The 16,451-nt window shown below is 42.8% G+C and overlaps 1 protein-coding gene across 1 annotated transcript in view; it reads left to right on the forward strand.

The window, feature by feature from the left end:
- mgat5b (alpha-1,6-mannosylglycoprotein 6-beta-N-acetylglucosaminyltransferase B) overlaps positions 1–16,451 on the forward strand; it is a 1,185,562-nt gene that overhangs the window by 164,051 nt on the left and 1,005,060 nt on the right. The window contains exon 4 of the mRNA XM_078570583.1: positions 14,359–14,455. Coding sequence (XP_078426709.1) covers positions 14,359–14,455 — 97 coding nt within the window. The remainder of the gene's footprint in view (positions 1–14,358; positions 14,456–16,451) is intronic.

The following is a 16,451-nucleotide window of genomic DNA, read 5'->3' on the forward strand; positions in this document are numbered from 1 at the left end:
CCCTCCGGAGGAGGCCAAGATGGATCATCCACTCGGCACTTCTGGCTGAAGATTGTAGGAAATGCTTGAGCCTTATCTTTCGCACTGACATGCTGGGCTCCTCCATCATTGAGGATGGGGATATTTGTGGAGCCTCCTCCTCCAGTGAGTTGTTCAATTGTCCACCATCATTCACGACTAGTTGTGGCAGGACTGCAGAGCTTAGATCTGATCCGTTAGTTGTGGGATTGCTTAGCTCTGTCTATCGCTTGCTGCTTATGCTGTTTGGCACGCAAGTAGCCCTGCGTTATAGCTTCACCAAGTTGACAACTCATTTTTAGGTACCCCTGGTGCTGCTCCTGCACTCTTCATTGAACCAAGGTTGATCCCCTGGCTTGATGATGATGGTAGAATGGGGGATATGCCAGGCCATGAGGTTACAGATTGTGTTTGAGTACAGTTCTGCTGCTGATGGTCCACAGCGCCTCATGGATGCCCGTTCTTGAGTTGCTAGATCTGTTTGAAATCCATGTCATTTAGCACAGTGGTCATGCCACACAACACGATGGAGGGTATTCTGAATGTGAAGGCGGGACTTTGTCTCCACGACGACTGTGCAGTAATCACCCCTACCAATACTGTCGTGGACAGATGCATCTGCGGCAGGCAGGTTGGTGAGGTTAAGGTCAATTATGTTTTTCCCTCTTGTTTGTCTTTTCACCACCTGCCGCAGACCCAGTCTAGCAGCTATGTCATTTAGGACTTGGCAAGCTCGGTCAGCAGTGGTGCTACCGAGCCACTCTTGGTGATGGGCATTGAGTTCCCCCACCCAGAGTACATTCTGCGCGCTTGCCACCCTCAGTGCTTCCTCCAAGTAGCATTTGACATGGAGAAACACTGATTCAACAGCTGAGGAGGGCAGTACATGATATCCAGCAGGTGGTTTCCTTGCCTAGATTTGACCTGATGCCATAAGACTTCATGAGGTCCGGAGTCGATGTTGAGGGCTCCCAGAGCAATTCTCTCCCGACTGTAGACCACTGTGCCGCCACCTCTGCCGGGCCTGTCTTGCCGGTGGGACAGAATATACACAGGGATGGTGATAGTGGCATCTGGGATGTTATCTGTAAGATATGATTCTATGAGGATGACTGTGTCAGGCTGTTGCTTGACTATTCTGTGAGACAGCTCTCCCAGGTTTGGCACTAGTCCCCAGATGTAAGTAAGGAGGATTTTGCCGTTGTTATTTCCATTGCCTAGGTTGATGCTGGGTAGACCGTCTGGTTTCATTCCTCTTTTGTGGCTTTGGGCAGTTTGATACAACTGAGTGGCTTGCTAGGCCATTTAAGAGTAAACCATATTGCTTTGGGTCTGGAGCCACATGTAGGCGAGACCACGTAAGGACAACAGATTTCTTTTCCAGAAGGGTATTAGTGAACCAGATGAATTTTTACAACAGCCGACAATGGATTTTGGTCATCATTATTCTTTTAATCCTAGATTTTGATTGAATTCAAATTTCACCATCTGCTGTGGCGGGATTTGAACCTGGTTCCCCAGAAGATTACCCAGAATCTCTGGATTACTAGCGACAATCCCACAATGCCATTCCCTCACCTTGGGCCTCATTGTTTACACTGATTTACTCTCATTTTAACACAGCCAAATGTGGGTTGCTCATTTCTTTTCTGGATGCCTCTTCATTTCCACTAAAATCATCATTCAGAAAAGACAGGTTTCTGACCTGTGCCCATCACAAACAAGCCTCCACACCACAAACAGAGCATTAGACAATTGGGGCTACTCAAATTAATCTTATTTGTAGCTCTGCTCATTTAAATTAATTTTTAATTCAAGCACATAATAAAAAATATATGCTTATAAACTCTGAGAGACCTGGTCTAGTGCTGGAAGTACAACAGAACAGAACTTTCACCACTCATTTCACCTAATCCTGACCAAAATTCAGGGAATGGGGTCATTTCCATAATCGGGGCAGGGGACTGACTGCCATAAGGAGACAGTGTTGTGGGACCACTTATGGCCAGGCTAATGGATACTTACCGTTACCTGGCATACTGCTAGTTCCATGTCCAAATGAGACATCTGAAAAAGGGTTTGGAGAAAGCATGCACCATTGTAATTTAGCATTAAGAAGCAGAAAGTAGCCCCAATTCCTCTCCATTAGAAATATTAAACCAACATCGAAAACTGTTTTGAATTTCCAGGCTATTATCTTTTATGATCAATTGTTTGTATTCAGATATGTTCAATGTGTAGAGCTCTGAAACATGCTGCAGATGAGTTTTCTTGCTTAGATCTCTATTATACCCTTAGGTATTAATGTTGGGATCAGAAAATTTACATAACGGAAAAAATGGTAAGCAGATAAGTGTACGTTATGGGCATGGTAGGATTCTGTGTTAACTGAATGCCCCATGTCTTGGGTTTATATAGACATGTTATATAAATAAGTCAACAGATGAGAACTGGGTTTGCTATTGGGCTTTTCCTCTGTTCAAATTCAGCTCAGGTGGATAGAATAAAAATGTTGGTCTTGAGTTTACACCATGGAGAATTTTAGCCCCAAAGCTGTGCTTATTTTGTTGTTGTCAAATTATGTCCTAACATTCTCCCACCACCATTGCGTGAATCAGTATTTATTGAACCTATGAATTCGGCAACTCGTGCAGTTGAGTTCAGTTTTAATGACACCATGTATGCCCAGATAAATGGTGTTGTCATGGGACCCCCTCTAGGCCTAGCTCTTGCAAAATCTTTGTTGGACTCCATGAGAAACGTCTTCAATGGAATGACACCTAACCCCCTGTCCCTCACATATTTCCGATATGTGGATGATACGTTTGCTATATTTAAATCCACAGCCGCATGTAACAAGTACCTCACATGTCTTAATCTTAATGGGCTCAATCCTGTGCTGAAATTCACCTTTGAAATGGAGCAGTCAAATGAACTCCCCTTCCTTGATATACTAGTTGAGAAATCTGCCAGGTAGTTCTCTAACATGGTCTACCGCAAGCCTACCTTTACTGGTCAGTATACGCATTGGAATTCTTACAGTTTCACACGTTAGAAGATTGGTCTTATCAGCAACCTTGTAAATAGGGCCCAAACCATTTGCTCACCTTGCAAGCTTGATGCTGAAATATGGCGCATCAAAGGCATCCTGCAGGTTAATGGCTACCCTGATCAGACCATTTCGCACTGTATATCACGTAAACTAGTGAACAGGCCTAAGGAAGTCACCTTCAGCCCTGCAAAGTGCCCAGTCTTCCTCAGATCACCCTGGAAAGGCAAAGTATCTCAAAAATTTGAGCGACAGGTGAAGTTGGCAATTTCATGCGGCTACTATGCAGTGGCAACATGAGTGGTATTCACCACGAACAGGATGCTGTCGTCAAACGAAAAAGACATTATGCCGATCACACAAACGAATAACGTGGTATTTGAATTTCAGTGTCAGGTGATGCTAGGTATGTAGGCTATATGCCCCAAAGACTGGTGGATTGTATCAAACAGCATGTCCCAGCCACTGTTCGCAATGGGCAGGGTACAGACCATACCCAAGCAGCTGGCGCTTGCGAAACTCAAACACAGTGTCCAACAGTAGTTGTGATTCCGCGATTGGACAACATTTGCTAAACAATCCTCAGTGTGCTAAGAATTCTGCTGACAACCACTTTAAGATTGCCAGTCAGGCTTACAGTGTGGCGTATTTCCATGTACTGGAAGCTACATACGTTAATACACAGGGCCCTGTTCTTTGCAGCCAGGGAGAACATGTACACACATTGTGCCTGTTTCAGCTAAACAAAATAAGTGACAGCCATTTACTGACTCATTCCTCGGGCAATGCCTTAACTAATGAGGGTCAAGCTGCCTGGTTTAAATTTCAAACAATGCTTGGCAGTTAACTGTCAGTTACCATCAGTGGTGCATTCTCCATGGCAATGCCACTTGCCAACCAAACAGCACTCTCTTCACACACAATATAAATATTTGTTTCCCCTTATATTGGCATTTTTGCGAAGTGCCCTGCGAAGTGCACGATGAAAAGCTTAGCCATGTCTCTTTCTTCAGCAACATTAAAAAACTTCGTTTCTCTCCACAAATGCTACCTGACCTGATGAATATTTCCAAGATTATTTGTTTTTTTATTTTAGACTTCCAGCAGCCACAGTATTTTCTTTTTGTATTTGCATTTTTACTTTCAAACATATCATCAGTCATTTGCTTTATATATGAATAGCCTCTAGATTGACCTACCTGGAAGAGGTGCCCTTGAGTGGCCTGGAAGGATCCTTTGGTAGAACAGCTTAATACATTACAGACTTTAACAGTTAATGTGAAGAGCCCTATCAGTCCTTGGCATTAGCTATAGACCAGCCTGTGGTAGATAACAGAGCTCAGCCATTGCCTCTCTTGTGTGGCACAAGGACAAACCTTCTCAGACTATAAAGTAGGAGTAGCATGATCAACAAACAGGTCTTTGAATGTTGATGGAATTGAACATTCTCCGGGAGGCCCTTTGGAACTGAAGATACAACAACATGAAGGCACAATGCCCTGATCCAATTCATTCAGTGTTATGGGAATACCCAAAGAAATTTCCATTCTTCCAGCATGGTTAGTGGTGCCTTCTACTGTGACAGCAAAACTCCAGGAACTAGGTTTCAGCAAAATGAAGGCTTCAATAAAAGCAGTAAATATGTAGCAGAGCAAAACACAGGATCTTTAATGTGCAATGTGAAGTGCTGGCTGTCAACGAAACTACAATTCAATCTTCAGTGAAACAGCAGAAAATTGGCTTGAAGATACATTAAAGAAACCAGATGCAGGTGCAGACCCATTTTATGTGCATACCATGGAGGGGAGGCTCATCCAAAATTATAACAAAAATAGAATTACCTGGAAAAACTCAGCAGGTCTGGCAGCATCGGCGGAGAAGAAAAGAGTTGACGTTTCGAGTCCTCATGACCCTTCAGCAGAACTGAGTATAGTTAGGAGAGGTTATTTCACCCCATTTCTTAACTATACTCAGTTCTGCTGAAGGGTCATGAGGACTCGAAACGTCAACTCTTTTCTTCTCCGCCGATGCTGCCAGACCTGCTGAGTTTTTCCAGGTAATTCTATTTTTGTTTTGGATTTCCAGCATCCGCAGTAGTTTTTTGTTTTCATCATCCAAAACTATGTTCAGTGAGGGATCCAATTTTTATAATTAACACAGCAATACTCAAGTTCTGCAGTACCAAATGACTATTTATTTAAGGTTGATGACCTTTCAACAGAATTACATAAATTTAAGAGATTTACCAGGCTTTAAGCAAATAAAGGGAGACAAAACATCGATTTAATTGCACTTCTTTCAATTTAGAATGCTACTCACGATGCAGAATCCTTTACATTGTGTAGACTAAACTCAGGCTGGATGGTTGCTTTGTGAAACACCTCCATTCAGTCTGTAAGTGTTAATTACCCTGATCTTCTGACTGTCTGTCAATTTAATTCAGTGTCCCTCTCTGACATCTCTGCCCTTGGTTTCCCACATTGTCTAATAAAGCTCAACAGAAGCTTGGGGGAACAGTACCTGATCTTTTGATTAGGCACTTCTAGACATGACATTGAGTTCAACAATTTCAGATCTATCTATCTGTTCTTATTTTTGTGGATAGTAGCTGTTGGCTGCTATTGCCATTTACATCCTCTAGACTCATCCTTTTCTTTCTTTACTTGTCCCATTGCCATCTCCTTTTGCTTTGCACCATCATCCCTTTTGTCATTTAATCTCTCTTGACTTCCAACCTATCCGAGACCTTCCCCTCCTCCTCCTTTCCCTGCCTCTGTATTTGCCTAAAACCCATGATATATCTAACTTTTTCCAGTTTCGATGAAAGGTCATCAAACTGAAATGTTAACTTTGTCTCTCCAAAGATGCTGCCTGGCCTGCTGCATATTTCCAGCATTTTCTGTTTTTAATAGCACATATATTCTGTTCCCAGGGGAAAGAAGACGGCTAATAAAAGGGGCACATAATTTACAGCTTGGCAGACTTCTTGAGAGTCCAGGAGCATTACTTAGGCAACCTGCCATCAGGCCTGCACAGATCCAACAATAATGCATACGCGAGCAAAAAATGGTATCACTTCATGATGGTGCAGATTGTTTTAGAAAACAGAAATGTCACCTTGTACATTAATATCATTTATCCAAAGGAGAATTATGATGCTTTCATTCTTCAGTGGCTCATGTATGTGTATTATTTGAAAGCTGCTAAAGGATGACCAGTGGTTCACGGGGAGGACAGAATTACCATTTGCAATAATGGCTTATGACCCCAATTAAAGGAACCCCACAACTCCGCAGAATGCAGATATACCAGTAGTAGGGTTCATGTCACTATCAATGTTTCTATAGTTAACAGAACAGAGATGTTAAAATGGTGACTCTGCTCATTTGAGTGGTGGGCTGGGGTGTTGCTTTACATTTCAGGTAGAATTTTAATACTCAGTATCTGTTGCATGCTATGTAATTTTGCCCCTTGAATAAACAAGGGGGTAAAAGATTATCGGGGGTAGGCAGGAGGTTACAGTCGGATCAGCCATGATCTTATTGAATGGCAGAGAAGGCTCGAAGGGCCCGAGTGGCCTCCTGCTCCTAACTCGTATGTTTGTATGTAAGTCAGCGTGTGGTAGGCCTAGGAGAAGGCCTGATGAGGTAGAATATGACCTGGATAGAGTTGACGTACAGGCAATCAGGGTTAGAACTGAACTCTTGTGGAAAACTATTTCCAATAATGGATATCTATCATTGACCAATTTTAGTTTTATATTAATACTACTCATTGCATCTGTAAATAAATTGCGCTCATCACCTGCACACAGTCTGTCCCCCTATCTTTTACAGCCCCCTCCCAATGTTTATTTCCATTCCAAAGCTTAAAGAAAAGCCTGTCTCAAAGAGGAATTCAAAGGCCTCTATTTATTATGTGCTATTTACATCTCTAAACCTTACATCCGCTCTTCCCATAATCCATGTACTCTTAAACCAAAGACTGTGTTGAAGTGGTTCCTGAATGAGAAAATAAGCCATAATAGTAAGCTGCAAGTGTGAATAATGGCTCTATTGGAATGGTTGTGGCCTCGAACCCCTATGTGTATAGTCAAATAATATCCCTGCAACAGCTGGAGCCATATCTCTTGATCCTGGGAATTAAAATTGCATTGTGTCTCTTCTGATGTCATTTAAATTAGGTATTCACATACCTGGTGGGGGTAGGGGTGCTCTACATACCAGTATCTTGGAAGTTAAAATAGCATGGGTTGGGACTGCTTAGCAACGTGATGAGAACACCCACCACCACCCCACCCACCCTCCGACCTCGCCATTTTAACGACCCTATTTATGCCATATAGGCTGGGTTGAGGAGTAAGATCTTGCAAAATTTCCTTCTTTTTATAATCAGATGCATTTTAGGCTGTCAAGAATGTTCTCCTTTCCTGCAGTTGTTGCTGCCTTTAGTTGAAATGTTTTCACAGACTAAGCAAAGATATCAAAAGATGATGAGTTTGTGACAGTGTGGCCTGTGAAAAGGTCAGGAGCTGCCTGCTGTGCAGAGCCACTAAACAAATAGAATCTGATTAAATAGAATCTCAGTATTAGATGAAACCATTATGTTATTCAAGGCGTGAGCTAAGTACTGGACAAAATCTGAACAGTGGCATGCAAGCTGCGGTTTCTCACAGCCTTCAGTCACAACACTGTGTTCATCAAAATGGGAGAGGTGTTTTTTTTTTGTCAGTGGACTGGGTCAGCACTGCTTCTGAGTGACTTCAAAATATGAATTCATTCCTCAACCGTAGTAGTACAGATGAAAATATATTTATTTTGCCTCCTTAGTCAAGGGCTGAAATCCTGCTGTTGGTCCACCAAAATTTAGGAATCATATGTTTCCAAATAAAAGTTTGAACAGTGAGACTGATAAATCTCTATTTAAAAATAGCGTGTAATTGTCCCTCTATGTTATTAGCAATCATCATTCCTATAGAACAAGGATAGAGTGCAATATAATTGGAAAATTATGAAGAAAAGTTAGGAAAAGTAGTGGCCAATTTGTCCCCTCATTGCAAAAAGGCAGATAATGTCTGATAATAATGACTATTGCTGCCAGCCTTTTGAAGTTGTTTGAGTGAGAACATTTTAAAATTGTAACATCACTACAATCAAATCATCTCACATAACTTCAGTTGACCTCCAGAGACTTCAGTTATATGGAGAGACCAGAGAAGTTGCACTTGTTCTCTTGAGAGCAGTGAAGGTTAAGGGGAGATGTAATAGAGGTGCTCAAAATTATAATGGGTTCTGATAGAGTAGATGGGGAAAAATTGTTTCAAAGATATGGGTTTAAGATAATTGGCACAAGAATCAGGGGCAGAGGATAAGGATTTTTTTTTAATGCAGCAAGTAATTATGATCTGGATTTGCACTGCATGAAAGGGTGCTAGAAGCAGATTCAATATTTACTTGGCAAAGGGAATTGGATACATACTTAAAAAGAAAAAAAATGTAGGATTATGGGGAAAAGGCAGGTGAATGGGACCCATTGGGTAAGTTTTTCTAAGAGCTGGCAAGGGCATGTTGGGCCAAATGGCCTTATATTTGGGCTGTATAGTTCTATGGGCAGGATCTTAAGGTCGGCAAGCAGGGGGGCGGGGCCCGCTCACCGACGTGGGATGATGTGGGGCGGAACTCCCAATGTCACCCCCGCGTAATTTCAATTTTCAGGTCGGTGGGGGCGCAGCCAAATCAGCTGTGCAACCCGCCGACCTGTCAACGGCCTATTGAAGCCATTGACAAAGTCATTAACTTCATTAATGGACCTGCCCATCCAACCTTAGGGCTGGGAGCCCTGGCGGGCTTCAGAAAAAGCATGAAACCTCATCTACGAGCGGGATGAGGTTTCATGAGGGCTTTTAAAAATTTAATAAATGTTTGATTTAAAGTGATGGACATGTCCCAACTCATGTGACAGTGTCACATGAAGGGACATGTCAGGGAAACTTTGTTTTCGTACCTTTACCATTTTAAAATTTGGAGCTGATCTCCTTGAGTCAGCACTTAGCCTCACAGAGATCAGTGTTCATTCGCGTGCATGCGCGAAAGAGCGCACTCGGCTGAGGGAACCCCCCCCAGCCCGCACAGGGAGCACATTGTGCTTCCTAGGCTTCCTAGCGGATGTCATGCTGGCTGGGCCTTAATTGGCCTGCCCACGTAAAATGGCGGTGCGCCCCCAATCGGGGGGGGCGCCGATCGGAGGCCCACCTGCTTCTGCACTTCCACCCCGACGGGAGGAAAATTCTTCCTTATGATTCTGCTTGGCTTATGATTTAAAGATGACTTCGAGTGGAACTTGACGATGGTCTAATAAACCTTGTAAACTATTCTGCTACCCTAACTTAACGATAGCTCCATAGCGCTTTAATAAGGACCATTTGATAATACTACTGCACTGGACTATGAAGGGTACTGCTGTGTTTGTGCTCCTAACTCCCTGCACTGCAGGTTCTTAATCGTGGACAGGCTGTCAAACTGAAGTGCTGAGTAGAGGGCATATGCTGGTAAAAATATATGCTGGTCTTTTCAGCACCTTCCCTCTACAGCCCCCAGTGTCTCACACTTTTAATGTTTTAAATTCAACTGCCTGACAAAATTCTTTCTGTATGTTATGGACAAGTGGCTCTGATATACTTTTTTAAACAGCTTTATGGGAAATGCACATATCAAGGAAAAATTGATGTAAAAAAAGAACATAGTACAAAATCTAACAAGCATATCTCAATGTCAACTCTATCTGTAAAAGTTGAGGCCGATCTGGATGCCTGCGCAAACATCATTCTATTTGCAAGAATATACAATTAGACGCTTCACTTAGATTCACTGAAATGATAATTGACTGAGGGGTATGAGCATTCTGTCTTCTGGATTTTATTTATTGTAAAGGTGTGATTCCAGCTATTATTCAAGGTTAGTCTTAACATTGTTGGTAAGAGCAGATCTCAGATGCAGCAATTTGTTTATTGATTTTTGATCATGAAATAACGTAATTACTGTGGTAAGATGAAGTGATGTATTCACTAAATGCTGTAATAACAGTGAGCTTTGTTGTCCCTGCAAGTTAATGAGAGAACATATTTCACAAATCTTGGTATTGGGCAGCAATTACAGTGCTGGAGTCACTCACTTTTACACCAATTCAGAAACCAGCACATAAAGAAATAAGAGAATGTAGTCATTTGCTGATAAATAGCATATTATAAATATTGGCTCTGTCCATAGCTTGTAGTGACAAACAACTTCCCCAAGGTTTGCAATTGTGATTAAGAATAGCTTGCAGCCAGAAGATTATATTGTACACTCAAGGTCATTTCTGCAACCATGAGGACACTAAAATAATGCTGTTGTTTTACTGTATTTTGGTCTAAATAAATCCAGTGGAAGATGTTCACCTACTGGAATGACCAGTGAAGCAAACAGAGCGCTGCATTGTGATATCAGCAGGCAGCTGTTGTCCGCCAAATACTCATTTAAAATAACAAGCAATTTTTGCATGCTTGTTTTTACTCTAATGCTAAACAAAATTAGTTGTGATTTCTACATAACCTGCATAGTCAGCAGTCTTCACTGATAATTAGATAAATATTATGTAGCTTTGTTATTTTGACATTGCACAAGTCAGTTTGGTTTTGTTGCTGCTGTAATTTGATTGTATTAAATTTTAAAACTGTATAGAACTTCTAATACAATCCCCCCTGTGGTAGGAATGATATTTCCTTTATCCAGTCTGTAAGTTCTCCTTCAAAACACACACCATCCTGACTTGGAACTATATTGCCGTTCCTTCACTGTCACTGGGAAAACCCTGGAACTCCCTTCCGAACAGCACTATGGGTATACCAACACCACATGGACTGCAGCGGTTCTAGAAGGCAACTCACCATCAGTTCCTCAAGGGCAGTTAGGGATGGGCAATAAATGCTGGCTTAGTCAGGGACGCCTATATCCCATGAAAGAATAAATAAAAAACAAAGCCACTTAATAAACATGATAAAACACCTAGGAAACAACTCAGTAACTGGATAAATATTACCTATGAATGTCCATCCTCTTTAACAGGACCTCCATTAAAGGGTGTGTATTTGTAACATACAGGAAAGGACAGAGAGAAGAAAAGGTCATGGAAGCCATTGAAGCTCATCCATCTACTACATTAACTCATTGTGACATCTAATTTATTTTGAATAACCCTAATGATTTTTCTATTAACTTGATTGATGGATTTTTCTAAATGTTGATCAAATTTGTCCAGATATGAGCATCCAACACTTACTTTTCACTAATTTCCTCTTATATTTACTGGCCATACTTCTTTAATCTTGGTCTATTTGTGAAAATAAATAGATACAGTGAAGTATGGTGTAAAGTGTGGGCACTGGATTAAAAAGGAAAAATGTTTTAATCTAACATACTGATCAATTTTTATATTAATTCAGCCAGAGGCTCATGTGCTGCCAACTGACAGACCATAGCAAGTTTGAAGTTTAGATTCTTTTCTGGTAAATCATTTACAGCAGAGAACTGAAGTCAGCAGATTTTTCTATCATGCACTTTGATTTAACTCTGACATATAGCAAGTCCAAACTGATGTACTCTCAATCTACTCCACTGTATTCTATTAAATTTTACAAGCATGGACCAACCTGTGCTGAAATCATGTTGTGTAATAGAAATGTACAGCAGTAGCACTTGCAAAACATAGATGAGATGTGATTTCTGTTTAGCTGCTGGCAAACCACTTAAATTGTTCAACTTGATATAGCAGAATGTTTTTTCTTTTTATATTTGCGATTAAAACATGTTAGGCAAACATAGAAAATAGGAGTAGGTAATTCGGCCCATCGAGACTGTTCCACCATTCAATATGATCACGGCTGATCCCCTATCTCAACACCACATTCCCACGCTCTCCCCACACCCCTTGATGCCTTTAGAGTCCAGAAATCTATCTATTTCCTTCTTAAATACATTCAGTGACTTGGCCTCCACAGCCTTCTGTGGTAGATAATTCAACAGGTTCACCACCCTCTGAGTGAAGAAGTTTCTCCTCATCTCAGTAATAAATGATCTACCCCGTATCCTGAGACTGTGACCCCTTGTTCTAAAAACTGAGGAGGCTGAGAGCTGACCTGACTGAGGTCTGCAAGATTATGAGGGGCCTACATAGAGTAAAGCGGGATGCCCTGTTTCCCCTAGCAGAGAGGTCAATTATCAGGGGCCACAGATTTAAGGTGATTGATAGGATTAGAGGGGACATGAGGAAAAACTTCTTCACCCAGAGGGTGGTGGGTGTTTGGAATTCACTGCCTGGTTTGGTGGTGGAGGCAGAAGCCCTCAGCTCATTTAAAAAGCACCTGGATCTGCACCTAAAGTGCTGTAAACTGCAAGGCTACGGACCAGGTGCTGGAAGGTGGGATTAAAATAGGCAGCTAGTTTTTTTTTCTTTTTCGGCCAGCACAAACACGATGGGCTGAATGGCCTCTTTCTGTGCTGTAACTTTTCTATGGTTCTATCAGATTCTCTGGCACCCTGGTAAGACCATGGAGATCTGCATGATGGTGTCATCGTCTTTCAATGATCAATGGGGAATCCAGTTTTGAGGCTCCCATCAATGATGAGACTGCACAAGAATGTTTGCACCATCCGAAACTCTCACCTCTGTGCACTGCACTCTTACCTTCGTCTGACACCCCAGCCTCTCCGCGGATTGTTGACTGAGGTCCGTGGCGCCTCTCCCGCTCCAAGGTGTCCTGCTCGTATCTGTAGTGTTGTTATGGGCCGTCTTCTCCTGAAAGGATAGAGGAGCATTGATTAGCCCACTCTCTACATGCAGCGCCATTGCAGCCTGGCCAACCCCAGCTGAGGAGCATCTGGCAGGGCACATCTGAGCCGTGGCTCTTGAACACAAGGCGTTCAGTCCAAGCAGCCAGGGCTCACCCCCTTGGCCAGCTCCAGCGTCATTGACAATTGGAACTCAGACTCTAACACCCCTGAGCTCCATGGGGGGGACGGCCAGACCATAACACTTCAACACACTGATCCTTGCCAACACAGTACTCACCCTTCCTGAGCGCAGCAGTTCATTAAATGTCTTGCATCACTGGGTTCAGGTGCACCGCACAACCTCATGGCTGCTGACCAGCACTGCCACCTCCTCCCAAACTCTTTTTGTAAGGTGTGGTGGCCTCCTCCTTCCAACCCTGGAGACAAGAGTGTCCCTCCTGGCAGCCACCTCCTCCAGGAGGACCATGAGGCACTCATCAAAAAACTGGGGGGGTCAAGTGCCCACCCAACCTGCCCTCCTGCCTGGCATCTGCAGCCTCATTGGAATCCATAATTTTAAATCTCCTGCTGACAACACGGAAGGTGTCTCCCTTGCTGGCAGCCTTCCAGGGCCTAACTGTGCCAGGTTTGAACCAGCCACTGGGTCGCCATTGGACCTGGTGGCCGATAGGTCCCTGCCCCCACCCGCCTCTTCCTGACCATTGGGGAGCCACCATGCATCCTCGGTGGGCCTTAATTGGCCGCTAGCATGAAGTCACGGTTGGGGGCTGATCGCGGGTGGTGGGCCATTTCTCTCCTGCTCCCGGGCCCGCCAACTGCGCCTGCCCACCAACCTCAAAATTCTGGCCGTGCATCCTGCAGCTCAGGTAAGTCCAAGGAGTTGGGACAGGCCTAACTGGCAGACCACAGCGAGGAGGGAGGGGGGTGGGTTAGGCTTTAGAGGGTGGAGGGAGGGATAAAGAGGGGAGGAGGGATATGATCTTGGGGTGGGTGCCCCTGATGGGCACAGGGGATAATCCCCCTTCCTGCCCACCAGCAGCCGTCCAGTCAAAGCTGCCAGGCTGCTCACGTTCCCCCGTCTTCCCCCTGCAGACTGGAAATCTGTGGCAGAAGTGGATTGAAGTCCTTAAGTGGCAGTTAATTGGCGACTTAAGGGCCTCAATAAGCCTAAGTGCGGGTGGACTGCCTGAAGCCTTACCTGCCCCCAGTAATATGGTGGACTGGGCTGGGGTGAGCAGGAAGGTGGCAGGTTAGCCACTGGCTTCATTTTATGTGCCCTCCCCTCCCCCCCGACTTCAACCATGGTCACGGGGTGTTGTAAAATTCACCCCTATGTTTCCTAAATCCTATTTTCCAGCATAAACTTGCCAAAGCTTCTGTATACCATGTTCTTAGCTTTCACTGCATTGTTTCATTATTGTACTGATAAAGTGATATTTTGTGCATTCTTAGGAGTTGGTTTAGAATCTCGGGTGCTGAAGAAAATGACTGATATGCTGGAAATAATAGTAAAACGGATGGAGCCGCTGGCGAAACTGGAAAATGTGAGTGACTTCAGAAAGTTGGAAGAACTCAGCTCTGCTTTAAATCAGTAAGTTCCAACATGAAGTGAACAATATTAACAGCTTGAGTATTTTGATATGACTACTGCCTTGCTGCTACATGCTAACTAGCATTCTTAAAACATGCATACCTGCATACTGTTCAAAGAGAAGGCAGAAATATTGGCTTAAGAAGAAAAATTGTAATTTTTATGAATCAGCCCTTTAATAATGCCTAAACAAATCTATACTGTATCCAAATTAATTGCAACTTATCATCATTTGTTACTATTAGGGTAAAACAAGTAATTTCACGGAAAGTTGAATATTTAGCTTTTGGGTATCTTATCAACATATTCAAGAAATTATGATCCTGTTTTTATTAAAATTAGATTCCTGTAAAGTGAGCATTCCTGTAAGAAAATGCAGATGCTTTACAGTTAATTGCATTTTTCTACTATAGCTTTCCCTTACTCAGCAGTCCTTCTGATTGACAGACAATGAAGAGCAAAGGTTGTGTATGTTTCTCATTTGTATAGTCTGTTTATCATCTACTGAGCTTTTCCAAGTAAACTTTGTACTTAATATTGCATTTAACATAATCTCAGTTTAATTGTTGACATGTTTGTCTCTGAATTAGAAAATTGTGAGCCCACTCCACCCTTTTGAACACCTAATCTAAACTGACATCCCAGTGCAGTATGGAGTGCTGCATTGGCTGCCTCACTGTCCTTCAGATAAGATTTTAAATTGAGTCTCTGACTGTTCATGTGGGCATTAAAGACCCCAGGGCACTATTTGTAGTAGAGCAGGGAGTTCTTCTAATGTCCTGGATATCATTCATCCCTCAATATGTTTTTTTCTCACATCGCATTTGCTTCTTTTGCAAATCACTTCAAATCTTCTCGTTCTTGGTCCTTTTACAAACAGGAACAGTTTCTCCCTATCTACTTTGTCCAGCCCCCTCATGATTTTGAACTCCTCTATCAAATCTCCCCTTAGCCTTTTCTTCTCCAAGGAAAACAGTCCCAACTTCTCCAATCTATCTTCATAACTGAAGTTTCTCACCCCGGAACCATTTTTGTAAACCTTTTCTGCACTCTTTCCAATGCATTCACATCCTTCCTAAGATGCTCCTGTACTCTATGCCCCTATTAGTAAAGCCTAAGATACTGTATGCTTTATGAACTGCTCTCTCCAGCTGTCCTGCCAACTTTAATGATTTACGCACATATACTCCCAGGTCCCTCTGCTCCTGCATGCCCTTTAGGGTTGTATCCCTTATCTTATTGTCTCTCCATGTTATTCTTACCAAAATGAATCACGTCACACTTCTCTGCATTGGATTTCATCTGCCATCTACCTGCCCACTCCACCAACTTGTCTTTGTCCTCCTCACAGTTTACAATGCTTCCAAGTTTTGCATCATCTGCAAACTTTGAAATTGTTCCCTGCACACCCAGATCTAGATCATTTATATATATCAGGATAAGCAAGGGTCCCAATACTGACCCCTGGGGAACTCCACTACAAACCCTCCTTCAGCCTGAAAAATATCAATTAACCATTACTCGCTGTCTCCTATTATTCAGCCCATTTTGTATCCACATTGTTACTGTCCCTTTTATTCCATGAGCTATAATTTTCCTCACAAGTCTGTTTTGCGGCATTGTGGCAAATGCCATTTGGAAGTCCATGCACACCACATCAACAGCATTACCCTTGTCAACCCTTTATGTTACCTCTTCAAAAAACTCCAATAAGTTAGCTAAACACGATTTTACCTTAAGAAACCCATGCTAAACCTACCTAATTAACCCACATTTTTCCATGTTACTATTAATTCTATCCCAATAATTGTTTCTAGAAGCTTCCCCACCACCAAAATTAAACTGACTGGGCTGTAATTGCTGGGCTTATCCTTACAACCCTTTTTGAACAAGGGTGTAATGTTTGCAATTCTCCAGTCCTCTGACACCTCCCCTGAGTCAAGGAAAGACTGAAAGATTATGGCCA

This window comes from Cetorhinus maximus, chromosome 24 (genome assembly GCF_964194155.1).
Source record: "Cetorhinus maximus chromosome 24, sCetMax3.hap1.1, whole genome shotgun sequence".
Taxonomy (NCBI): domain Eukaryota; kingdom Metazoa; phylum Chordata; class Chondrichthyes; order Lamniformes; family Cetorhinidae; genus Cetorhinus; species Cetorhinus maximus.